Source organism: Triticum dicoccoides, chromosome 2B (genome assembly GCF_002162155.2).
Source record: "Triticum dicoccoides isolate Atlit2015 ecotype Zavitan chromosome 2B, WEW_v2.0, whole genome shotgun sequence".
Lineage (NCBI taxonomy): Eukaryota > Viridiplantae > Streptophyta > Magnoliopsida > Poales > Poaceae > Triticum > Triticum dicoccoides.
The window spans coordinates 131,410,970-131,435,552 of NC_041383.1; the positions used below are offsets into that span (position 1 = coordinate 131,410,970).

Here is a 24,583-nt window from a genome sequence, read left to right on the forward strand (position 1 = left end):
AAGTGGGTGTGCATCCAACTTGCTTGCTCAGGAAGACCTAGGGCATTTTGAGGAAACCCGTCATTGGAATATACAAGCCAAGTTCTATAATGAAAAATTCCCACTAGTATATGAAAGTGACAACATAGGAGCTCTCTATCATGAAGATCATGGTGCTACTTTCAAGCACAAGTGTGGTAAAAAGGATAGTAGCATTGTCCCTTCTCTCTTTTTCTCTCTCTCTCTCTCTCTCTCTTTGTATTTGGTCTCTCTTTTTTTGGCCTTTTTGTTCTTCTTTTTTTTGTAAAGTCCGAAGTCTCATCCCAACTTGTGGGGGAATCATAGTCTCCATCATTCTTTCCTCACTTGGGACAATGCTCTAATAATGAAGATCATCACACTTTTATTTACTTACAACTCAAGATTACAACTCGATACTTAGAACAAGATATGACTCTATATGAATGCCTCCGGCGGTGTACCGGGATATGCAATGAATCAAGAGTGACATGTATGGAAATTATGAAGGTGGCCTTGCCACAAATACGATGTCAACTACATGATCATGCAAGAGCAATATGACAATGATGATCCGTGTCATAATAAACGGAACGGTGGAAAGTTGCATGGCAATATATCTCGGAATGGCTATGGAAATGCCATAATAGGTAGGTATGGTGGCTGTTTTGAGGAAGTTATATGGTGGGTGTATTGTACCAGCGAAAGTTGCGCGGCACAAGAGAGGCTAGCAATGGTGGAAGGATGAGAGTGCGTATAATCCATGGACTCAACATTAGTCCTAAAGAACTCATATACTTATTGCAAAAATCTACAAGCCATTGAAAACAAAGTATTACGCGCATGCTCCTAGGGGGATAGATTGGTAGGAAAAGACCATCGCTCGTCCCCGACCGCCACTCATAAGGAAGACAATCAATAAATAAAATTGTGCTCCAACTTCATCACAAAGCGGTTCACCATACGTGCATGCTATGGGAATCACAAACTTCACAACAAGTATTCTTTAAATTCACAATTACCCAACTAGCAGGACTCTAATATCACCATCCTCATATCTCAAAACAATTATCAAGCATCAAATTGATCATAGCATCCAATTCACTTCCTATGATAGTTTTTATTATACCCAACTTGGATGCCCATCATTCTAGGACCAATTTTATAACCATAGCAAATACCATGATGTTCTAAAAGACTCTCAAAATAATATAAGTGAATCATGAGAGATCAAAGATTTCTTCAAAATTAAGCCACCGCCGTGCTCTAAAAGATATAAGTGAAGCACTAGAGCAAAACTATCTAGCTCAAAAGATATAAGTGAAGCACATAGAGTATTCTAATAAATTCCAAATCACGTGGGTTTCTCCCAAAAGGTGTGTACAGCAAGGATGATTGTGGTAATCTAAAAAGCAAATACTAATATCATACAAGACACTCTAAGCAAAACACATATCATGTGGCGAATAAAAATATAGCTCCAAGTAAAGTTACCGATAAACGAAGACAAAAGAGGGGATGCCTTCCGGGGCATCCCCAATCTTAGGCTTTTGGTTATCCTTGAATATCTTGGAGTGCCATGGGCATCCCCAATCTTAGGCTCTTTCCACTCCTTATTCCATAGTCCATCAAATCTTTACCCAAAACTTGAAAACTTCACAACACAAAACTCAACAGGAAATCTCATAAGCTCCGTTAGTGCAAGAAAGAAAAAACACCACATAAGGTACTGTAATGAACCCATTCTTTATTTATATTGGTGTTAAACCTACTGTATTCCAACTTTTCTATGGTTTATACCCCCCGATACTAGCCATAGATGCATCAAAATAAGCAAACAACACACGAAAAATAGAATCTGTCAAAAACAGAACAGTCTGTAGCAATCTGTAACTCTAGAATACTTCTGGAACTCTAAAAATCCTACCAAAATAGAAAGTCCTGGGAAATTTGTCTATTGATTTGCAGCAAAAAAAATCAACGAAAAAGCATGTTTCTGTGAATTACTAAAATTATTTTTGTGCGCGCAAAAGTTTCTGTTTTTCAGCAGAATCAAATTAACTATCACCGTAGGTTATCCTATAGGTTCTACTTGGCACAAACACTAATTAAAACATGAAAACACATCTAAACAGAAGCTAGATGAAATATTTATTACTAAACAGAAGCAAAAAGCAAGAAACAAAAAAAAAATTGGGTTGCCTCCCAACAAGCAGTATCGTTTAACGCCCTTAGCTAGGCATTGATAATTTCGATGATGCTCATATGAAAGATAGCAATCGAAACACGAAGAGAGCATCATGTAGCATGTGAAAAACACATCTAAGTCTAACATACTTCCTATGCATAGGCATCTTGTAAGCAAACAAATTATCAAGGCAAGCAAAAACTAGCATTTGCAAGGAAGAACAAAGAGATGGTAGCAATCTCAACATGAAGAGAGGTAATTTGGTAACATGAAAATTTCTACAACCATATTTTCCTCTCTCATAATAATTACATGTAGGATAATAAGCAAATTCAACAAAATAGCTATCACATAAAATATTTTCAACACAATCCACATGCATGCAAAGTTGACACTCTTCCAAAATAGTGGGATTAACATTAACTAAAGTCATGACCTCTCCAAGCCCACTTTTATCAAAAATTTCATAAGATTGATCAAAATCCAAATATGTGGGACCTAAAATCGACACTCTTCCAAACTCACTTTCAATAATATTGCAAACACTATTATCAATCTCATATTCATCATGGGGGTTAAATAAATTTTCAAGATCAAAAGAAGAATCACACCAATCATGATCATTGCAACAAGTAGTAGACATAGAAAAACTAGCATCCCCAAGCTTAGGGTTTTGCATATTATTAGCACAATTGACATCAATAGAATTTGTAGTAAAATCATTGCAATCATGCTTTTTATTCAAGGAGCTATCGTGAATCTCTTCATAAATTTCTTCATCACAATTTTTAGATTCACAAATTTCAAGCAAAACATCATAAAGATAATCTAGTGCACTCAACTCACAAGCAATTGGTTCTTCATAATTGGATCTCTTGAAAAGATTAGCAAGTGGATGAGGATCCATGAACTTTTAGCAAGCGAAGATGCAAGCAAAAAGAAGTCACATGGAGACACAAGATCGAACGGAAGAGGGCGAAGAAAACGGCCAGGGTGAAGTGGGGGAGAGGAAAACAAGAGGCAAATGGCAAATAACGTAATGCGAGGGAGATGAGTTTGTGATGGGTACTTGGTATGTCTTGACTTGAGCGAAGACCTCCCCGGCAACGGCGCCAGAAATCCTTCTTGCTACGTCTTGAGCTTGCGTTGGTTTTCCTTGAAGAGGAAAGGGTGATGCAGCAATAGTAGCGTAAGTATTTCCCTCTGTTTTTGAGAACCAAGGTATCAATCCAATAGGAGGCTCCTCAAAAGTCCCACGCACCTACACAAACAAACAAGAACCTTGTAACCAACGCAATAAAGGGGTTGTCAGTCCCTTCACGGCCACTTGCGAAAGTGAGATCTAATAGAGATAATATGATAAGATAAATATTTTTGGTATTTTTATGATATAGATTGGAAAGTAAAAGATGCAAATAAAAGATAGATGAAAACTTATATGATTAAGGATAGACCCGGGGGCCATAGGTTTCACTAGTGGCTTCTCTCAAGATAGCATAAGTATTACGGTGGGTGAACGAATTACTATCGAGCAATTGATAGAAAAGCGCATAGTTATGAGATTATCTAGGCATGATCATGTATATAGGCATCACGTCCGTGACAAGTAGATCGACTCCTTCCTGCATCTACTACTATTACTCCACACATCGACCGACTCCTACCTGCATCTAGAGTATTAAGTTCATAAGAACAGAGTAACGCATTAAGAAAGATGACATGATGTAGAGGGATAAACTCATGCAATATGATATAAACCCCATCTTTTTATCCTCAATGGCAACAATACAATGCATGCCTTGCTGCCCCTGCTATCACTGGGAAAGGACACCGCAAGATTGAACCCAAAGCTAAGCACTTCTCCCATTGTAAGAAAGGTCAATCTAGTGGGCCAAACCAAACTGATAATTCTAAGAGACTTGCAAAGATAACTTAATAACACATAAAAGAATTCAGAGGAGATTCAAATATTTATCATAGATAAACTTGATAATAAACCCACAATTCATCAGATCTCAACAAACACACCACAAAAAAGAGTTACATCAAATAGATCTCCAAGAAGATCGAGGAGAACTTTGTATTGAGATTCAAAGAGAGAGAAGAAGCCATCTAGCTAATAACTATGGACCCGAAGGTCTGTGGTAAACTACTCACAACTCATAGGAGAGGCCTTGGAGATGATGTAGAGGCCCTCCGTGGTCGATTCCCCCTCCGGCGGAGCGCCGGCGTAGGCTCCAAGATGGTATCTCACGGATACAGAAGGTTGCAGCGATGGAATTAGGTTTTCGTGGTCACTTCTGATGGTTTCAGGGTACGGGAGTATATATAGGAGGAATAAGTAGGTCAGTGGACGCTCGAGGGGCCCACGAGGGTGGGGCGCGCGCTCACCCCCAGGGGGGCGCCGGGCACCCTCGTGGCCGCATCGGTTGTTGCTTGACGTCCACTCCAAGTCTCCAGGTTTGCATTTGTTCCAAAAAGATCGCTCCCGAAGGTTTCATCCCGTTTGGACTCCGTTTGATATTCCTTTTCTTCGAAACACTGAAATAGGCAAAAAAAAACAGCAATTTAGGCTGGGCCTCCGGTTAGTAGGTTAGTCCCAAAAATGATATAAAAGTGTAAAGTAAAGCCCATAAACATCCAAAACGGGTAATATAATAGCATGGAACAATCAAAAATTATAGATACGTTGGAGACGTATCAGCAGCGACGACAAACCAGGGGAGAAGCATGGGAGAAGCGAGACACAGAGTGGCTCCAACGGACCAGGGGATGTGCTCGGTCCGACCAGGTGGGGGATCTTTTAATAACTAGCAAATTTGCAAAAAAAACCGCGTGCATGCGTATTTGATTGAGCTGGCACACGTGGCAGTCAATGCACACTTGGCGGTGGTTGACTCGGGCCAGATCAGCCAATACATATAGCAAAGCATACAATGGACCGTAGATGACCCCTAAGTGCAAGTTTGGTGACTGTATTTCGGGTATTTGTAACCGTAGGGACTAAAGTGGGCACCAGCGCAAGTAATAGGGCTTGTAATGAATTTTTCTCTTCCAAAAAACACTAGTACAAATGTAATCACGATCATACACAATGGAGCTTATAAACAGAATCCAAGAAAGCCTCTGCCACCTTTTTGAGCCGTGAAAGGGTGATGTGAGGGAACAAAATGGTCATATTTGGAAGATTTGTCGATGACCACAAACAAACATTTGTACCTGCCAGATGTGGGCAACCCTTTTACAAAATCTATCATGACCATTTCCCAAGGAGTTTTAGGTATTGGTAACGGCTGCAGCAAGCCGGGGTAAGGAATCCTCTCTGGTTTGGCCTGCTGGCAGACAAGAAAGTGTTGGACAAACTGTTTGATAAAACCTTTCATACCATCCCAACAAAAAAGTTGATAAACATGGCGATAGGTGACATGGAAATCAGAGTGCCCTCCCAAGGGGCTGTCATGGAAGGCACTCACTATTTTCTTGTGCAAAGATGGATCAGCTCCAACCCAGATGCAACTGTCAACTCGGAGTAAACCAACTTTGAGAGAAAATTTAGCGTCAACCTGGGGACAATTCAGAAGCAAAGGAAACATTGTATAGCTGGCCACAATGTTACCGAACCACACTGGTTGGGTAGAAGAAATAGCATGCAGCCCAGGTAATGTTTCACTCACTGAATGAGGCATGTGAGACAAAGCCTCGGCGCCTCGATTCTCGGATCCTTTCTTATAGCTGATGGTATGCTGTAAACCCAAAAGCTTGGTTAGAGCCTTCTGCTGCCAACTAATATGCAAATGCTGATCAGTCAAACTAGCCAAAGTATGTTCAATGATGAAGTCTGATAAATGAAGAGATTAAAGACAATGCTCCACTGCCAACAAGATTGCCAAGTACTCCTTTTCATAACAGATAGTATTTGATTTCTTGGACCTAAAGCTTAACTCGGATATGCCAAAGGGTGACCTTGCATCAGAACATCACCAATGCCCACATTACAAGCGTCAGTCTCCGCTACAAATTTCTTAGAAAAATCTGGAAGAGCCAAACCAGGGATGTAACCATAGCATGTTTGAGAGCAACAAAAGCTTAATTTCCCACTTTTGTACAATGAAACGGCACGCCCTTTTTAAGAAGGTTTGTAATAGGCCTACAAATGATCCTGTAATGTTGGATGAACTTTCTATATAGATAGCTAGGCAGGGAAGCAGTTTTAGGCGGGAAAGAGAGATGATGTTGGCGCCAATCCACACGCGCCTCCTCCTCCTTCTCTGGCTCCTTTCCTCCAGTAGATCTGCTCCCTCCTCTACAGCAGATCCTCTCAAGTAGCTCCTCATCCTCCTCCTCTTCAGTACAGCAGGAACCATCAATAGGCAACAGTAAGGAGCCAACTGCCAAGATATACCTCCCCCATCCTCTACTCCTCTCCCTCCCCCTTCTCCCTCCTCTGCTCTGTTTCTTCCATGTTCAGCTGTTCATTGCTTGCTGCTTTTCAGTTGTTCATTGCTTCCTGCTTTGCCGGTTGCTCACTACTTTGTGCTAGCTGCTTTGCTGGTTGCTCACTGCCTCTCTTATAGGAGGTGTTTGTTTCACAGTTTTTGCGTCGGTACCTGATTACAGCGCTATCCAAATCCGCTCCCCGTGTTTGGTTGAGTTAGGCTGTTATTGAATACTACGTAATCGAATTACATTGCTATTTCAAATCCCATTACGCCCACCTCTGGTCGTAAAGCGATCCCATCTCGATCTGCTATTCTCGCTCAAGTCATCTTCTCGTTCCGCCAAAGAAGCCAGAATCCATCAGTCAAACCATTGCCAGATCTCTCTCTTCGTCCGCCACCGCCTTCCCGGAGCACCACCGCCCCGCCGGAGTGCCGCCAGTCGCTGCCACCGCCGTCGGAGCAGTGGCGCCGCCACCGCCCTGCCGGATCGCTGCCGCCACCACCAGCAGCGCCACCTGAGCTTGGTGTCCATGACCGGTGATCTATCCATGGAGAAGGAGAATCACGCGGCCATAGCCCTCATTTTCTTGTATCTTCGATCGTTGCGTTCTCTGTTACCGTTACCTGAACGAACCAAGCAAAACCAGAAATACACCGATTACAGCGACAACATGGTGTAACCTAATTACGTTACTGGTTACGTTAACGATGACGCAACCAAACACCTCCATAGTGGTTAGTGGATGCCTGGATGGTTAGAATAATGCATGATTACTGTTGGGGAAAAGAGAAAGTGCAAAGAGGATGGATTCTATATGGGCTCTACAACCAGCAGCAAGCGCAAGATGTGTACTGTGTATGCCTAGTTGCCCACCAAATGTTGCTTCATGCTGCTGCTTAGAACTCTCTAAGGTGTCTGCCTTGCCTTATGACTTATCACTTAGGCAGTGAGCCCTGGAACCTTCTAGAACCCAAGAATTGCATGAAAATCATTATATCATATGATGACAAAGGCATGTAGAAGGGGGTTGTGGGAAACGCAGGGGGCTCATGCCCCCCCCCCCCGGGGCACACACACACACATGCGCGCGCATGCGTGTGCATGCATCTAGGGCCTGATGTGCTCTAACCTCTAAGGGATACAACGAAGAGAAAATGGGGTTTTTGATGTGTGATCTACAAGCAAGTTGGCTAACTTGATGTTCCTCGTCACAAGCACAAAACTATCAAATGAAGTAGCATATGTTGTGGACAAGAGGACGAGTGTATGGTTGAACCCATGCGAAGGAGTAAAGACAGGGTTTGTTTTGGAGATCATTCGTCTTTGTGAAGCATTGAAGAATGCGTGTGCTTAGTCAGTACCTTGAACCATTGGCCATGATCCTGGATCAGCTGGTCGTGCCGATGAATGGAAACGTGTGTGTTAAACAGCAAAATAGTCTTGATGGAAGCCATCAATGACATGAACACCGACGCCAAGGTGATGCTTGCATCAACCAAGGCCTGCTGTGAAGGCATAACACTTGTTGGTCACTGCGCGACACTCATGGAGAGCAATCTTTAAATTATTCAGAAACACAGTTGGTGCATAGCGAGTAGTTCTCCTCATTATCCTATGGAATTCTTTTGTCGGAAGGCAACGATTGGTCGAGCCTGTAGAAGGATGTGTTTATCCACTGGGGGGCCATGGCCCCCCACAAAAAGATTGCAAAATGTTTCTTAATAGTGCATGCATATGCATATATCCATTATATTAATTTTGGTGCAGCCTAAATACTCCAAAACTTCAACCCTTCATAATGTTGCCTTCACAAAGGTCGAAATCTAGGTCCACCACTGCGGTGAGGAGAGGTGATTTTTCTAAGCGAGAAAACATATAGCAATATTGTACTTCCTCCAATCCAAAAATAAGTGTCGCGGTTTTAGTTTATATTTGAACTACTACGACACTTATTTTGGGTCAGAGGGAGTATTAAGAACTTGCTCCATTCCTAAATTTCATGTTGTAAAATAAAATTATCGGGTAGGTAATTTTGGACTCTATTCCTTTTGGTTACCATAGATCATGTTCTCTTTTGCCACTGCATATTTAAAATAGACTTCTACATGTTCACAAACATGAAAAAATTACCCTGGTTTTCATACATATCACCCTAAATATATTCCTCTTTTGGATTAGGTGGGAGGGAGGATTGGCTGGTCTAAAGAGCAAAATGGAGTCTTCTGCAAAATTGTCATAGCTGATCAGACGCACTGTAGAAGTGGGATTTGTTAGTATCATGCTATTTCTCATGGTTTGGTTATAAATCATCGTCCTGCGCATTTACGAAATAGATGCAGAGTGCCTGACCATTGAAGGAACCAAAAAGAAATCGTGATTTTTTGTCTCTGGCACTAACTAAAAGTAGATGCAGAGTACCCCGACCATTGTGTCTGGCACTAACTAAAAGTAGATGCAGAGTGCCCGACCATTGAAGGAACCGGAAACAAATCGTGGTTTTTTTGTCAGATTTTAAACATGGCAACTCAAACGTTTTTTATGGCAACTTCAGTTGACACGAGGTGGCAAGTGGTTTTTTTGTCGGATTTTGAGCATGGCAACTTCAGTTGACACGAGGTGGCAAGTTTAATTGGTAAACATGTGTCAAAATGACATGCTTACCCATGATTGTGAAGGACGTGCACTGATTTCCAGCGCCTGCCTTCTTGCTTCTCAAAGCAACACTTCAGTTATCTTATCCACCTGAACACCCAGTTCCTTTCGGGATTCTAAAGTGTGTACGCAATCCTCCTAAGTCCATAAATTGAAACGATTAAGCAAACGTACAGCTCTAGGCACGAGAGCTTCTTATTGCTTGGTGGTAAGATCGAGTTCCGAGTCACAGCTCAGATATGGAAACAACTGTAAACAAGAACATCTGGATCATCCTATCACAGTTATCAAAGACTGATTTTACTCCACATGATAGATGTTTCGCCATTACAAACCGCTCAGCAATTCAACTATTTAAAGGTAGCAGGCATTCAAGACCAGGGCATCACTCAAAAACAAAACCAGTAGCATTTCTGTAAGAGGGGTAACTAAATGGGACGACATAATGTTTTCCAGATCAACCAATCCCAGTACCAAGAATCCAGCAGCAACAGGTGGGCGAACAAAGATTCTAGATCTTGTTGAAGGCAACGATGTCACACGACTGGACATACTCGTTGATGGGCGCCTCACAGAGCACTTCCTCAATAAGGGTGTCGACAGACACAAGGTCGTCGATGATCGTCAGCATGATCTGGAGCTTCTTGATGCCATAACCCACAGGCATAAGCTTAGCTGCAAGAGTGAAAGCAGGGTGTCAACTTCGCCAAACTGTTGCATCAGTGAGCTATAATAGAGATAAATACTATGAAAAGTAATGAGTTCCTTACATGCACCCCAGGTGAGACCCTCCATTTGAACACTGCGGACAGCCTCCTCCAACTTCTTCATGTCAGTCTCATCGTCCCATGGCTTGATGTCCATGAGGACGGAGGATTTGCCACCTAAATGAGCATGGTGTTAGCACAAACTGGACAACGACAATATAAGCCAGACTAGATGAACGCTGCAGGATAATTGCCTAGTAGTCAGTAGGTAATTAAGCACACAACACTAGTAGAGCTTACTTTCTTTCTTCTTTGCAGGCTTGGCAGCCTCACGCTCAGCTGCTGCTTTCTTGTCCTCCTCGGTCTCATCGCCGAACAGATCCATGTCATCGTCATCATCTTCATCCTGCAAGAAGGCCAAACACATAATGCAAAACAATAATTATGTTTGAATCCAAAACAGATCCATGACGACTGACATAAATGTAACTGCGATAGTGCTTCTGCAAAAATTCATTATAATGTGAAGCATCCACTATAGAAGTTATTAACGTAACAATAAAGCCTTCAAGGGCAAATAAAAGCCACAGCTCAAGTGCTCAAACCCTCACCTTGGAAGCAGCAGGAGCAGCTGCAGCAGGAGCCGAGGATGCACTCACCCCAGAGGCCTGGCCAGGGAACCTGCATAATCAGCAACATATGAAGCAACCACGCATATAATTACGCCCATCCATACGGCAGATCAATCTGCCAAGCTTAGTGACAGCATATTAAGGTAGAACAGCAAGCTCGTACCTTGAAGAAACGGCCGCGGCGACGGCGTCGTACCAGCGGGCAGCGTTCGGGAACTCGGCGCTGGGCTTCACGGGCACCGCCGCGAACACCTTGACGTCGTCCTTGGTGATCCCATCGCTGCAGAAGCATCACAAACACTACCGATAAGCAAACACAGACGCCACGCCCCAAATCAGTTCGCCAGATTTGCGAAATTCGAAGCTAAGGAGACGAGATCTCATGCTCTAGGCATCGCCATCGCAGAGCGGAACAGTTCAAAACTAGGCAATCCAACTGCAGACCACTACGAACTAGCAGATCTGATCGAGTACAGCGAGTGAGTAGGGTAGGCAACTGTGCTCACCCAGAGATGTAGGTCTTGCCGGCGAGGTGCGCCTCGAGGGCCTTGAGCCCGTCGGCGGTGTGGAGGTCGGAGAACGTGACGGCCATCGGATCCGGCGAGCTCGGGGGCTTGTCGAATTCGCTGGGCGGCGGCGGCGGCGCTGGAGGCTAAAATCCCAAAACCCTAGCGAGACCGAGAGGGGAATGCGGGGTAGCCAGGGCCGCCTATTTATATCTGGCCGCCGCGCCGGTGGGTCCCACGTCACGCACGCCCGTTCGATCTGGCATCTACGGTGGGGATATTCCCTGGGAAAGCTACACGAGCATCCTGGCCGCTCGATCGGATCTCCCATCGTTGGACGGTTCAGATTCGATCGTGCCACTGGATAGAGCCCTCTGCTCCTTGCTCAGCTCCCTCCTCGCCTTCTCCGGCGAGCTCCCATGGTGTCGCTCGCTGCCCCGGCATTCCACTCGCTGGTCGCGAAAACCTCCAGGGCCTGCACCACGAGGGCGTCTTCGCAACGCGAGAGCGCGCCCGGCCGCCCTGGAGCGAAGGCGCGGCCTCGGGCGGCGGGGACTGCGCAGGCGGCGGCGGTGGAGGCGGAGGAGACCCAGAGGTTCAGGTGGGATGAGCTCGGGTCCGACCTGTCCGAGCCCCAGGAGCAGGCGATGCGCGGCCTGTCCCCCAAGCTGCCCAACCGCTGCAGGGCGCTGATGCCGCGCGTCGTGTCGCTGTCCCCCGGCGATGAGAATCTCGGCGTGGTCCTTGCGTTCTGGGTGAAGGCCATGAAGCCCAAGAGGGCGGACTGGCTGCTGGTCCTCAAGGAGCTCAAGGCTATGGAGAGCCCGCTTCTCGCTGAGGTCAGTGATCATTTTCTTCCCCCAATCTCGTTGCTAAATCTTTGGAGCAGATTAAAATTACATGGTGCGTTTGCTGGATTGTGGTTAGGGGTGGTTGCTGAAGTACTAGAATCACCTAGGGAGTAACCATTCTCATGTTTATGAGGCAATTGAATTAGCTATACTTGAGAAACTGAAATGCTCTCTGCATGTTGCTGTACTAGGTTGACATCGTTGTTATTTTTTGGCACCACCATTGCCCGAGTGAGATTTTATTTGCTTGGAGAATGAACATGCTCTTAGTTTACTCACATCTTCTTTAGGGAATTTTGAGTTTAGAATTTTCTGAACTTCTGATCTGAGCTCCTTACTGAACATTGAATTAGGAATGACTGAACTTCTAATTTGCATCAATGGTGACTATTAGCATTAATTTTGTCGCCGATGTGACCTTACGAATGGACTGTGTGTTGGCTAGGTACTAGAATATGCACTTCTGGAGGATTCTTTCGAAGCGAATGTGCGTGACTACACCAAACTGATGCAAATCTACGGCAAGCAAAATCTGTTGCCGGAAGCCGAGGAAGCATTCCAGGCCATGAAAGCCAGAGGCCTCCCATGTGATCAGGTCATGCTGACTGCACTGGTGGACATGTACAGCAAGGCCGGGGATCTCACCCGCGCAAAGGAAACATTCGAAGAGATTGTGTTGCTCGGCCTACCACTCGATAAGCGGGCATACGGTTCAATGATCATGGCCTATATCAGAGCAGACATGTTAGACCAAGCAGAAGATCTGATCAAACAGACGGAGGATCAGCAGGTCTTCGCGGGGAAAGAGGTCTACAAGGCTCTCCTGAGAGCATACTCGTACAAAAGCGATTCAGAAGGGGCGCAACGAGTCTTCGATGCGGTACAGTTCGCAGGGACAGTGCCAGACACGAAGCTGTGTGCGCTCCTGGTGAATGCCTACTGCCTCTCCAATAGGATCGACGAGGCCGTCTGTGTGACCCGAAACATGAGGAGTGCAGGACTGGAACTGTGCGACAGGTGTGTCGCGTTGATACTCGGCGCGTACGAGAAGGCCAATAGGCTGGAAGGAGCACTGGAGTTTCTAACGGAGCTCGAAGAGAACGGTGTCGTGATCGGCCAAGAGCCGTCGCAGCTGCTCGCGGCATGGTTCGGGAGGCTCGGGGTGGTTCATGAAGTGGAGCAGGTCCTGGAGGAAGTGAGTAAGAGTAGCAAGAGCAAGCAGAGTGTTTCACTCCTGACGGAAGGGACGAAGAGTAGGAAGAGCAAAGACGGTGTTGAGAAGGAATGGAGAAAAGGCAGAAAGGGTAAACACAGCATTTCAGTACACCAACAACCCAGCATTTCAGTACACCAGCAACCCAGCATTTCAGTCCAGACGAAAGGGGCAACCAACAGGAAGAGCAAAATCACTAAGTCCATTACCTCAGCAACTGAAGTGATTTTGTAACTCCAGTGCCATTAGCATTCATCTTATGACAATATGTTTTCAGAAATCACATGCACAATCATGGGGAATCCAAAACCACAAGAGGCAGGATGCCAGGATCTATGTAAGTGTATGTAACTGAAACTCTAGTGCAGAGGAGAAATAAGATTCCACAAAACCAGGCAACAGTGATGTCAACCTAACATTTCTCTGGAAAAAATGTCAAGTTAACATTAATACATCTTGTTCAAAAAATGAAAAGCAGACTAGTGCAACAGGGCTACTCTACTCACTAGCTGAGCAGGCTCCTCAATTCATGCTCTTCTAGATTATAGAACTCAAAATGTGTCCAAGTGCAGAGAGAAACAACTTCGAAACAAGATTTGACAGAACCAGGCAATAAAAGACCCTGAAGAACGCACATCCAATCAAAACATCTCAAGTGCTAATCAAGAAATGCAAGACCAAACTACTGTAGTGCGACAGGACTACTTGTTACTATACGAAACATGAATCGCAAAACATGCTCTAAACGGCAATATTTGAACAGCCTCCTCAATCCATGCTCCTCCGCATTATATATAGACCTCAAAATGTGGTCAGCACCACCATAGGATGAAAGATTCAATAGTCGAGACCCGATTAGATCCATGGTTGTACATAAATTAGTACACTAGTAGATGTTTAATTTCATTAAGCAGAGCAAAGAGGTTCTGGTCTAATCATCGGCCTCGGTTTTGGACTTCTTCTTTCTTTCTGGCTGTCTTAGGCTCAACAGGCTCTGCAGCATCACGGTTCTGCTTTTTCTTTTTCTTTGGAGTCTCATCTTGTTCGCCGTCGCCATTGGCCGCCATCTCTTAATCCTGGGGCTCCTCTAGCTTGTGCTTCTTTTTATTTTCCTTCTTCTCTGTCTCAGGTTCAGCTTCTGCTGCGGCCGTATTGGCAGACTTATCAAGATCCATGGCGTCACCATCAGCCTCAGATTTGGACTTCTTTTTCTTACTTTTCTTGGCAGACATGTCACCGTTCTCCTTCTTCTCCTTGTCTGCGAAAGAGGGCAAGGTGTAAATTTACACATGTACAGAAAGACTTGAAATTAAGTGATACCCTCAATTGCAGCTTTCATTACATCAAGGGTCTTGCGTGGTGCAACACCCTTGTCATAAAAGTCTAATCTCTCCTCGACTTGTTCACGCAGTTTCTCACTGAAAATGGAGCTACTCATATCTGGAATTCATAACCCAGTGAGGAAAACAAACAAAAAAGGCAGTCAGGATGTTTAACCTTTGCAGACAAAATCCTTCAACTAACCTGAATAACAGTCAATGCGTGAAGCAATTGAGCATTTGTTTGCCAGGTATCTAGCCATTCTTCCCTTGTTCTTGGTCGATGCACGGCCAATAAAAGATGAGTGGAATATGGAAATATAATAATACAAATATTATTGTCTCTAGGGTATATTTTCAACAGTTTTTTCTTATTTTTCAATTCTAAACATAATTATGCATATGATTGTCTTTTTGAAGAAAATTTAAAAACCTTTTCCTTTTTGTGTGGGTTGTGATTTTTTCCCTTTCCCTTTTTCTTTTTTGCTATTTTTTTCCTCGTTTTCATTTAAATATTTATGAACATTTTGAACTCTTTTTTTTTGTTGTAAGTTGCATGTCCATCACCAAACACGTGAATGCAAGTATCACCCATGCCTCAAAACAGCATGTTTTCAAAGCGGACGTAACTTGGGAGGCAAAAGTGGGTAGTTGCATGTCTCCTACTAGACATGCAACTGCAAGCGCTACCTCTGACATGCAACTAGATCTGACCCTTTTTCGTCTCGGTTGCAAGTTCACCCTCGCCACGCAACTGAGGGAGGGGGAGGAGGGCGACTCTTTTTTTTGTCTCAGTTGCAAGTCCACCCAGGATGCAACTAGGCTCGCCTCTTTTGTTCTCCTAGTTGTGATTCCATCTGTCATACGCAACTGGGGATGACCTATTATTTGTCCCAGTTACAAGTCCACCCCGACACCTTTTGTCCCCGATGCAAGCTCACCCCCAAGATGCAACTGGACTTTGACCTACTTTTTGTCCCAGGTTCAAGTCCATCATCGACATGCAACTGAGGCCCGATCCCTTCTGTCTCAGTTGCAAGTTCAGATCCGACATGCAACTAGGCAAGACACATTTTTCGTCCCGGGTGTGAGTCTACTCTCAACATGCAAATGGGTCTACCTCCTTTTTTGTCCTAGTTGCAAGCCCACCCCCGACACGCAGTTGTTTTGTCCCCAGTTGTAAGTCCATCCTCGACATGCAACTCGGGCGAGGTGGGTCGACCCATTTTCTGTTCCCGGTAGGCCATCTTTTTTGTTGTCCTAGTTGTGAGTCCATCATTTCATATGTAACCCATTATTTGTCCCAGTTGCAAGTTCATCCTTACATGCAACTAGGAGGAGGGGCTCCTTTTTTCCCCAATTGTAAGTCGACATCCGACATGCAACTGGGCCTTATCCCTTCTTTCTCCCTATTCAACTAGATTGTTGACTAGTCACATGTCCATAATTTAAAGACAGTCATGATTTTTTTTTGTTTTATTTTAAAAAATCATGAACATTTTCTTAAAATTGTGAACCTTTTAAAACGGCGACATCCTTCATATTTGTGATTTGAAAAAAAAAATCATGATTTTTTTTGAATTCTCTCAAATTCACAAATATTTTTAAGTTCATGCATAATTAAATATTTCATGGAAAATTTTTACATGCGCGGACATTTTCTAAATTTATTAGCATTTTTAGTACTCACAAACATTTTTTTTTATCCATGAACAATTTTAAAATTTACAAACACTTTTTCTATAGTTCTTGTTTATCACGTATGTTTGTTCCTATCACAATCATTCATCCATTTATCAGATCAGTACATAGGAGGTTGAGAAAATTTTGCTGAATCGTGAGCTAACTAGCTTATCCATGCAGGCATGCACACACCTCGGTAGCATGGTTGTTTGTGTATGCACTAATGCACATACGGAGATAGGGCGACTCACGGCTGAACGAGGACTACAGTGACAGGCGGCAAAAGAAAAGGCTTGCAGGGTAAAAAAAAAAACAACGTCAAAACAACCACAGCAACAACACACAAGTGAAAAGCAGAATTGAGGAAGCACCAGACTACAATCTAATAGTGATGTCACTCAGATGTGGCATTACAATGTCTCATCTAGATGAGGCTTACACGAACCCATTCAATAATACTTCCTCAAGTATCATGCGAATGAAGCTAAAGATATCCTTCCTAAAATTAGTTGGACTTCAATTATTACCCGACTGTGCCCGTGCTGTCTTTCTATACATGTGAAATTTGACACGCATTGTTTATATACAACTCCAGCAAAAAATATCAAAATCCCGTGCGTGGCATTCTACTAGTAGCATGTAGGACTACAGTTCGACGATGGCCAATCGGGTGCACAACGTCGAGTGCATAGCAGGCTTATCAAGATGCATAGCGTCATCATCAGCCTCGGAATTAGACTCTTTTTTCCCACCGTTCTCCTCTTTATCTGTGAAAGAATTGTTCAGGGCAACGTGTAAATTTACACATGTACAGAAAGACTTGGAAGTTAAGTGATTGAGAGACCAATGTATAAAGAGAAGTGCCCTTACCCTCCTCTGAGACTGTGTTGGTCATACACTCAATTGCAGCCTTCGTTACATCAAGGTACTTGCGTGCTGCAACATCCTTTTCACAACAGTCTAATCTCTCCTCGACTTGTTCCCGCATCTTCTCACCGAAAATGGAGCTACTCATATCTGGAATTCATAACCCAGTGACAGTGAGGAAAACAAACAGAAAGGGCAGTCAGGATGTTTAACCTTTGCAAACAAAGTCCTTCAACTTACCTGAATAACAGTCAATGCGTGAAGCCATTGAGCATTTGCTTGCCAGGTATCTAGCCATTCTTCCCTTGTTCTTCGTTGATGCACGGCCAATGAAAGATGAGTGGAATATGTGGCCATACTTCGGTGTGTTTCCACCTGTTTTAAGAGCTCTGCAGTAAAATTAGGAAATCAATCACAACATATCAGAAACATAGAGGACAAAGCCTGAATACTTGACAAAACAGTTATTGTTTGAGTATAAGGACAATTACAAATGAGAGAGCACAGCTTGAAAAAATAGGACGTGGGAATACATAAGCAGACAATGCTGTCACAATTACCTTCTCATTGCCTTCTCGGCACCTAGTATCTGGAGAGAGGAGGAAGGTAATTTTGCAAGATTCGAAAGACTGCCAGCATTAGAGATTAACTGAGCTCCAACCATTTCACCAATCAATGACGTCAGATTTGGTGCAATATCATTCATCTTTGTCACCAGATACTCGTAGATATTTTTACGGTACTCAGATAGATTCATGACCCTTTGAGCAAACTGTTGGACATTGATCAAATCAACTGGTGAAAGGTCCTGGCCTGAAAATAAAAAGAAGATTACATAAACTAAGCAACCGTGGTAACTACTGAGAAGCATACCAATTGTGAACATTGTTGTTACCCATAGATGCCTTTGCTGCTTCAACAATTTCTTTTGCCTTGTCCTCATCTCCAATCAGATCTGCTAAAGCTGGAATGTCTTTCTCTGACAAATCAGATTTGTTTGCTACAAATTTGGCAAGCTTAGCATAAAGGTAGTTGTCATTCACGACTTTGACCAGCTCAGGAAAATGCCATCCATACCACTCCCTGCATCATTGTTAAGCAACAATTTAATACAACCATGCAACTAACACAACAACAGTGACAAATGTTCAAAACTAGTTACAGCGTCAACAAGTGTAAAAAGAAAAAAAAATGTCATTACACCCACCTAAAGCCTTTAGTGTTCCCCGCAAAGAAAAGAAAGCATACATGGTGTAGGATAAGCACAGTTGATTAGTTAAAATTGATCTTTCATTACCATAGGATATATTGTAAGAGCTTATGTCACTGTAAGCCGGACAGTGACCTGACTGGACATGCAATTAACATAAAAGTATTTGATCACGTGAATTGAGGAAATTTATCAAGATTTCGACACAATATGCAACTGAATGCACATAGTATAACTAGAGACTTGGGCTTAGGGTTTGTAATTATACTACCTCTTTTCCGGTTTATTAAGCCCACGCGTACACCTTAGATCGACAATTTGACCATCACAATACTAGTTATATATTATAAAATTATACCAGTAGAAACTTCCAAGCGTTGTATATATAAGAGTAAATTGCTCAAAGCCACCACATTTGTGGCACGGATACTGCAAAACCACCACTATTGCCAAAAATCACAAAAAACCACCGGCTCCGCGGCAAGTGGGTAACAAATCGCACTAATTCAAAACTGAGCCGCGTCTAACAGCAAAACTGACGGGTTGGCCCCACATGTCAGGCTGACTTGGCACGCCTGTGTGGATATTATGATGAGGTGGAAGGTGACCCCACCTGTCAGCCTCACATATCCTTTAACCTTTTTTTATTTTTCTTATTCCTTCTATCTCTCCCTCTCTGCAAAGCTGCTCACTCCACCATTGTCGCCGGCAGGCAGAGCCCCTCGAGAAGCCCCGCCGTCGCCGGGAAGCCCCTTCCGCTGAGAAGCCCCTTCGCCGGGAAGCCCCTTCCTCCCTCCCCTCTTGGCCTCGACGCCCCCACTCGCGCACGCGGCCACGGGCGACGGACGCCACGCCATGGCCGCGCCATGGCCGCCCACCGAGATCCGTCAGTCAACGCCGGGTTGGCCTCCTCCTGCAGCGCCGTTCACCACCTCCCTGCAGCTTTATGTGGTGGTGGATCGAGCGTTGCAGGCAGCGAACGAACGCTGAAGCCAACGGATCAACTGAATCGGGAGCAGCTGCGTTGACCTGCTGCTAGCCAGGGCCGACTCGATGGGAGGCGTCGGTGCGATTCGACGGGAGACGTACTGCAGAACGGCGGCGTTGACCTTCTGCTGGCCAAGATAGATAGGTCCGTCCGCGTACGGCCATGTTGTGGGCGACTCCGGCGGCGGGATCCTGCCTCGCCCTCGACCTCCCCCACCTTCCTACTCTCTGGATCCGGCTGTTCCCCATGATGTCATCATTGGGTACGGCCGCGTCCGCCGCCGCTAATCGTCGAGGAGCACCCCCGAGCTCCGCCATCCTGCAGCAGCACCGAGCTCAAGCCACCGGCAGATAGGAAGAGAGAGAGAGAGGGGAAAAGAGATGTGAGGAGGAAGAAGGAGGTATGGGGCTGACATGTGGGCCCTTTGCCACCTCATCATATTATCCACACAGGCATGCCAAGTCAGCCTGACATGTGGGGCCAACCCGTCAGTTTTGCTGTTAGACGCGGCTCAGTTTTGAATTAGTGCGATTTGTTACTCACTTGCCGCAGAGCCGGTGGTTTTTTGTGATTTTCGACAATAGTGGTGGTTTTGCAGTATCCGTGCCACAAATGTGGTGGCTTTGAGCAATTTACTCTATATATAATTCATATTGCATTGGTAAAATTGACAACCTAGAGATACACACAGGACCTATAAACGGGAAAGGAGTAGTAGCATGTAGACAATATGATTGATGCCACTGATGTATAAAAAATCTGGTCATACAGATGAAATTAATCAGATTTCAGCTTTTTTTTAACTCATGTAATCAGAAAAGGGTGGCACAACCAATATACTGTCAGCTAAACTGGAAACATAATGAACAAATGTCGACTCTAGTACCTATATCTAGAATTTTCTCAGGACTTCTATGTCGCCATCAACTTATCTATTTTGAGTTAATCCAAGTCTCATCACAACAGCCAAAACAAAGAACCAGATAGTTAAATTAAGCAAATTAAGAATAAGATTAGGAACCAACCTCACTCTCATGGTGAAGAAATTGATGCCCTTATCAAGTGTATCCAACAGAAATAGAGTTTGAGTCACCATGTTATCCGCACTTGCCATGCTATAGTTCTCCAGGTCATATGGCTGCAATAAAAAACCAACAGAACAGAGTTTACAAACAAGAACCAGAAAACACTATTATTAGCCTACAGATGGAATAAAACCCCTGAAGAACGATTAACATGTCAGAAATCAATTTGTGAACTTCCACGCAATTCACTGTATGATCTAGGTAAACTTAACTAGTGAACGTGATGTGTCAACCATAATAAGGTAGTAATTGTCCAAGTCTCTGCACCCACTTCATGCAAAATCATAGTTCATACCACCAGAACATTAAAAAAATTCCACTGCTGTAGAATCCTCTAAAATCAAATACACCAGCCACAACCCACAACTCAGACCACACTGTGTTTTGTCCTACTGCACCTTACAGCTTCACAAGGCATGTTCCACGGTTCAAACTTGTATGAAACAATGTAAAACATCGAAACTAGACGCAAATGCAAATGCAAAATCCATCACCTTGAGTTGGTCAAACAGCTGACCGAAGTGCAGACGCACCGCACCAAGCAGTTCCTGGATAAAGTCATCGGACTGGCAAGGGATTCCGGTGGCCTCGGTGATGCGGGACCCGACCTTGGGCTGGGCGACGCCGACGGTGAACTTGCCCTTCTTCCACTCCTTCACCTTTGGCAGGTTGAGCACCAGGAAGTTTACCAACTCGTCGGTCGTGATCCCTGAGCCACCAAAAGAGCACCCACACGCAATTCGCTCGTCACGGGAGCCATAATAAAGCAGGGAGGCTTGGCACGATGATTCCACCGGGGGAGGACACGATACCTTCGGAGACGGCGTTGCACTGGTTGATGGCGTCGACGGCGGAGAGGAAGGGGGTGAACCTGGCGAGCTTGACGGCCCTGCTGAACCGCTTGAGGTCCAGCAGGGTGGGGCGGACGGCGTCCACGGTCTGCCCGATCTTGCGGATGCCGGAGGCGTGGAAGAGCGCGTACCCCGACGCCGACTCGAAGAGCAGGTAGAGCGTCATCTCGCCCGCGCGCTTCGCCGGCGACGGCCGAGGGGTTTGGGAGGCCGGCGGGGGCGGGGAAGAGGCTAGGGTTTAGGCGAGGGGTGTGGGCTTCGCCGGGGCCTTACTTCTTTTTTTCTTGAGTTGGACACCGGGGCCTTAATTATGATGGTGGAGTTTGCGTTGGCGCTACGGTGGCAGGCCTCGGCCGTCCGATTGGGTCTATGCACGAATCCGATTCTCTGAGCGCTCGTGTGCTATCCTGATTGTCATCTCTTGGAGGCCACGTTGGGATCGGCACCATCGCAAGTGTGGCGTTCTATTCGGAAGAGACATCTTGGCTTTTGGTTTAATCGAACGAATTGGATGGTGAAAGAAACGTCTAAAGTATGAGATTTTGTATGGCGACTGGCACATACCTCTCTTCCTACAGGTTCAGTTCGCCATGAGAAACGATGTCGGCGACGTCCCCCGAGCCAGAGTTGGAGGCACACAAGAAGGTAAGAATGAACCAAGATAGAAGCGGCACTGAGGAAGAACCTTAGAGGTCTGGGTAGAGGTGTGTTGATGCTGGAGAAGAACAAAATCGACCCTAGACCTAGAAGGACGGGCGAGGAGAAAGTGGACTAACAATTGCGATGGCAGTAGGGCCAGGGCCCTTAGGGTTCCGGGGGGAGGCATGCAGACGTCAGAGGAGAAGAAAGACCCCTAGACTTAGAAGGGTGGCCAAGGAAGTAGTGGACCAACAGTTGTGATAGCAATGGGACGGGGCCCTTAGGGTTCTAGAAGGAGGTGTGTCAACGTCAGAGAAGAAGAAAGGCCCTTGGACCTAGAAGGATGGCCGAGGGGGCAGTAGATTGACATCTGCAAGGGCGGCAGGGTCACCCTGGGCAGATGGCCGGATGGATCCATGCATCATTGTTGACTCATCGAGCAAACCAGCGAGCGTTGGAGGTGAGTCCAGGACATGAGTGAACAGCGGCAGTTCTGACAATGTTGAGATCATCTCGAACAACTCACAAAAGAACTCCTGAGCATTTATTGGGGCTTCCCGTTAACACATTTGTTTGAAAAATAACAACTTTATTAATTGGAAATAAAGGTTACATCGTCTATAGGAAAAGGTACAATATCGCCCATAGGCTCCTCAAACCACTCATTTGTCGCGGAAACTCTCGCTAACCTAGTTTGTTCATGCGCAACCCTGTTCGCTTCCCTATTACAGCGTTCAAAACTAGTGAGAGGAAATCACAAGCCAAAAGATAATATTCATCAAAAACTGCCGTCAGCGCTCCAGCAAATTGTCCTACGTTCTTCATTGTGTCGATGATTTCCATATTATGAGAGTTTATTACCAGGCGATTGCATCCCGCCTTTTATGCCGGAGATAAGCCAAACCTTAGAGCCAAAGCTTCTGTTGTGAAAACATCCACACAACAATCAATCTTTCAATTTTCGCCGATGATGAAATTTCCTTTATCATCTCTAAAGACAACTCCTGTTGTGCCCCTATGCTGGTCATGATCAAAATATGCATGAACATTCAGCTTAACAAAACACATAGAAGGTTTAATCCACCCCCCTCGTTTACTGGTACCATTAGGGGAGTTAGCGTTCACAAAATTATCCGTTATAGCCTCGACCCCCATGGATGTGTGGTATGCATCTTTGAACTTTCCCTCATGGACCAGCTTACACTGTCCTACCATAGATACCACGCGGTTATAGCAATCATTTCATGTACGTTCTGGAATCCCAAATTAGATAAGTCCTAGTCTGGCATAAGGAATAAGAAGTCAAGTACCGCCTCACCCGCACGATCAATAGCACAATCTTTTTTAATCACCTCATTCATCCCCAACTTATCCCAAGCCTCCTTTGCTTTCTAACAAAGAAACGGAACGTGTTTTGTATCTTCTGGCCCGTTCAAACATGATGGGTAGATTGGCGAAACTTTCATGTGTCTATTTGCAAGCATAACACGACACGGGAGAGTTCCATGCAATGTATGCCAAATAAAAATCTTGACCTTTTTGGACATGAAAGTTTTCAAATCTTACACCAGATAGGGTTAACATTGGTTCTACCCATACCATTTATATATTGTAAGTTTCTCCCATGTTGATGATCCCATTCCGCCAAGTAAGCATATCGAACAATGAACAAACCATTTTTTATATAGCTCCAAGCAATGAAATCCGACATATTATGCATAGAGAGGAATATCTAGAACTCTTTGAGCATCAATTGGCAACATTGTTTGCTTCACCAAATCTTCATCCCAAAAATTTGTGACTGGATCAATAAGATCTGAAACATTGGACATAAGGTGCCCTCCTCTAGAAGTAATAATTTTCCTATTTGCACAATTCAGGATCCATGCATCTTTTCAAATATCGATATTCCGTTCATTTCCAAGTCGCCAGATATAACCATTTTTCAATGAGTTAACTCCAGCCATAATGCCTTGCCACGTAACAAAGAGCCCCTTTTTAAGCTTGCATTCATCAAATCGCCAACAGGAAAATATTTAGCTCTCAAGAGAAAAGGCATATAGAGAATCTGGATTATTAAGGAGACACCATGCTTGTTTAGCTAGTAATGTTAGATTTAAATAATGAATATCCCGGAATTCCATGCCTCCTTGATTTTTTGGAACATACATCTTTCACCAAGCCATCCAATGCATTGTCTTCCGATTGTCCTCGTCTTCCCATCAAAATTGTGACATTGCATCAAGGATTCCTTTGCAAAAAAAAGTTACGAATTTTGAAGACGGACATGACATAGGTGAGGATAGATTGTACAATAGATTTGAGCAAAATTTCCTTCCCTTCAACGGATAACATTTTTTCTTTCCATCCATTATTTTTTTAATAATACAGTCAACCAGGAACTGGAAACACTCGCTTTTGTCCATACCCATGTTGGCAGGCAACCCTTAGTATTTGTAACTGAGAACTTCAGTCATAATATTGAGAATCAAACAAATTTACGTTGTCTTCCACTCTTTTGTTGGGCTAAAAAAGATGATAGATTTTTCAATACTCACCATAAGGTGGCGGCACAATAAGGTCATTTGAAAGCCTCCGCATCATGGTATTGACTCGCATAAGAATCAAAGAATCATCAGCAAAGAGGAGATTCAAAATCAATGGGGCAACCTTTACTCAAGACATGTTTCTATTCTAGTAGTCCAGCCCTCCGTTGTTATTGCGGATGGACGCTTTAGCAGATCCCCAATAATCT

At 44.4% G+C, this 24,583-nt stretch overlaps 3 protein-coding genes across 3 annotated transcripts; 1 reads left to right on the forward strand and 2 right to left on the reverse strand.

Moving 5' to 3' along the window:
- Positions 1 to 9,531: 9,531 nt before the first annotated feature.
- Positions 9,532 to 11,299, reverse strand: LOC119362587 (elongation factor 1-beta). The gene is made up of 6 exons (XM_037627834.1): positions 11,123 to 11,299; positions 10,780 to 10,896; positions 10,596 to 10,665; positions 10,285 to 10,390; positions 10,048 to 10,161; positions 9,532 to 9,952 (listed from the first exon to the last, which is right to left on the reverse strand). Exons 1-6 carry the CDS (start codon positions 11,206 to 11,208, stop codon positions 9,789 to 9,791), a joined length of 657 nt encoding a protein of 218 aa, XP_037483731.1. The 5' UTR covers positions 11,209 to 11,299; the 3' UTR covers positions 9,532 to 9,788.
- A 186-nt stretch (positions 11,300 to 11,485) lies between these two features.
- LOC119362588 (pentatricopeptide repeat-containing protein At1g01970-like) lies at positions 11,486 to 13,604 on the forward strand. Its single transcript, XM_037627835.1, has 2 exons — positions 11,486 to 11,961; positions 12,419 to 13,604. The coding sequence occupies exons 1-2, from the start codon at positions 11,542 to 11,544 to the stop codon at positions 13,418 to 13,420; spliced, it is 1,422 nt and encodes a 473-aa protein (XP_037483732.1). The 5' UTR covers positions 11,486 to 11,541; the 3' UTR covers positions 13,421 to 13,604.
- A 2,943-nt stretch (positions 13,605 to 16,547) lies between these two features.
- Positions 16,548 to 21,414, reverse strand: LOC119362589 (nucleolar protein 56-like). The gene is made up of 8 exons (XM_037627836.1): positions 21,151 to 21,414; positions 20,833 to 21,047; positions 20,279 to 20,391; positions 17,951 to 18,138; positions 17,616 to 17,868; positions 17,296 to 17,444; positions 17,059 to 17,205; positions 16,548 to 16,955 (listed from the first exon to the last, which is right to left on the reverse strand). Exons 1-8 carry the CDS (start codon positions 21,353 to 21,355, stop codon positions 16,834 to 16,836), a joined length of 1,392 nt encoding a protein of 463 aa, XP_037483733.1. The 5' UTR covers positions 21,356 to 21,414; the 3' UTR covers positions 16,548 to 16,833.
- Positions 21,415 to 24,583: the final 3,169 nt, after the last annotated feature.

Bases quoted from the DNA above. Each gene is read 5' to 3' on its own strand.
- LOC119362587 (XM_037627834.1), bottom strand. From the start codon at position 11,208: ATGGCCGTCACGTTCTCCGACCTCCACACCGCCGACGGGCTCAAGGCC. The intron at 10,162-10,284 runs GTAAGCTCTACT...ATGCTCATTTAG, and splicing joins GCCTGCAAAGAAGAAAGAAA to GTGGCAAATCCTCCGTCCTC. The intron at 9,953-10,047 runs GTAAGGAACTCA...TCACTCTTGCAG, and splicing joins GGGTCTCACCTGGGGTGCAT to CTAAGCTTATGCCTGTGGGT.
- LOC119362588 (XM_037627835.1), top strand. From the start codon at position 11,542: ATGGTGTCGCTCGCTGCCCCGGCATTCCACTCGCTGGTCGCGAAAACC. The intron at 11,962-12,418 runs GTCAGTGATCAT...TGTGTTGGCTAG, and splicing joins AGAGCCCGCTTCTCGCTGAG to GTACTAGAATATGCACTTCT.
- LOC119362589 (XM_037627836.1), bottom strand. From the start codon at position 21,355: ATGACGCTCTACCTGCTCTTCGAGTCGGCGTCGGGGTACGCGCTCTTC. The intron at 20,392-20,832 runs GTGATGGATTTT...TTTTTATTGCAG, and splicing joins AGCTGTTTGACCAACTCAAG to CCATATGACCTGGAGAACTA. The intron at 17,869-17,950 runs GTAACAACAATG...TTTTATTTTCAG, and splicing joins AGCAGCAAAGGCATCTATGG to GCCAGGACCTTTCACCAGTT.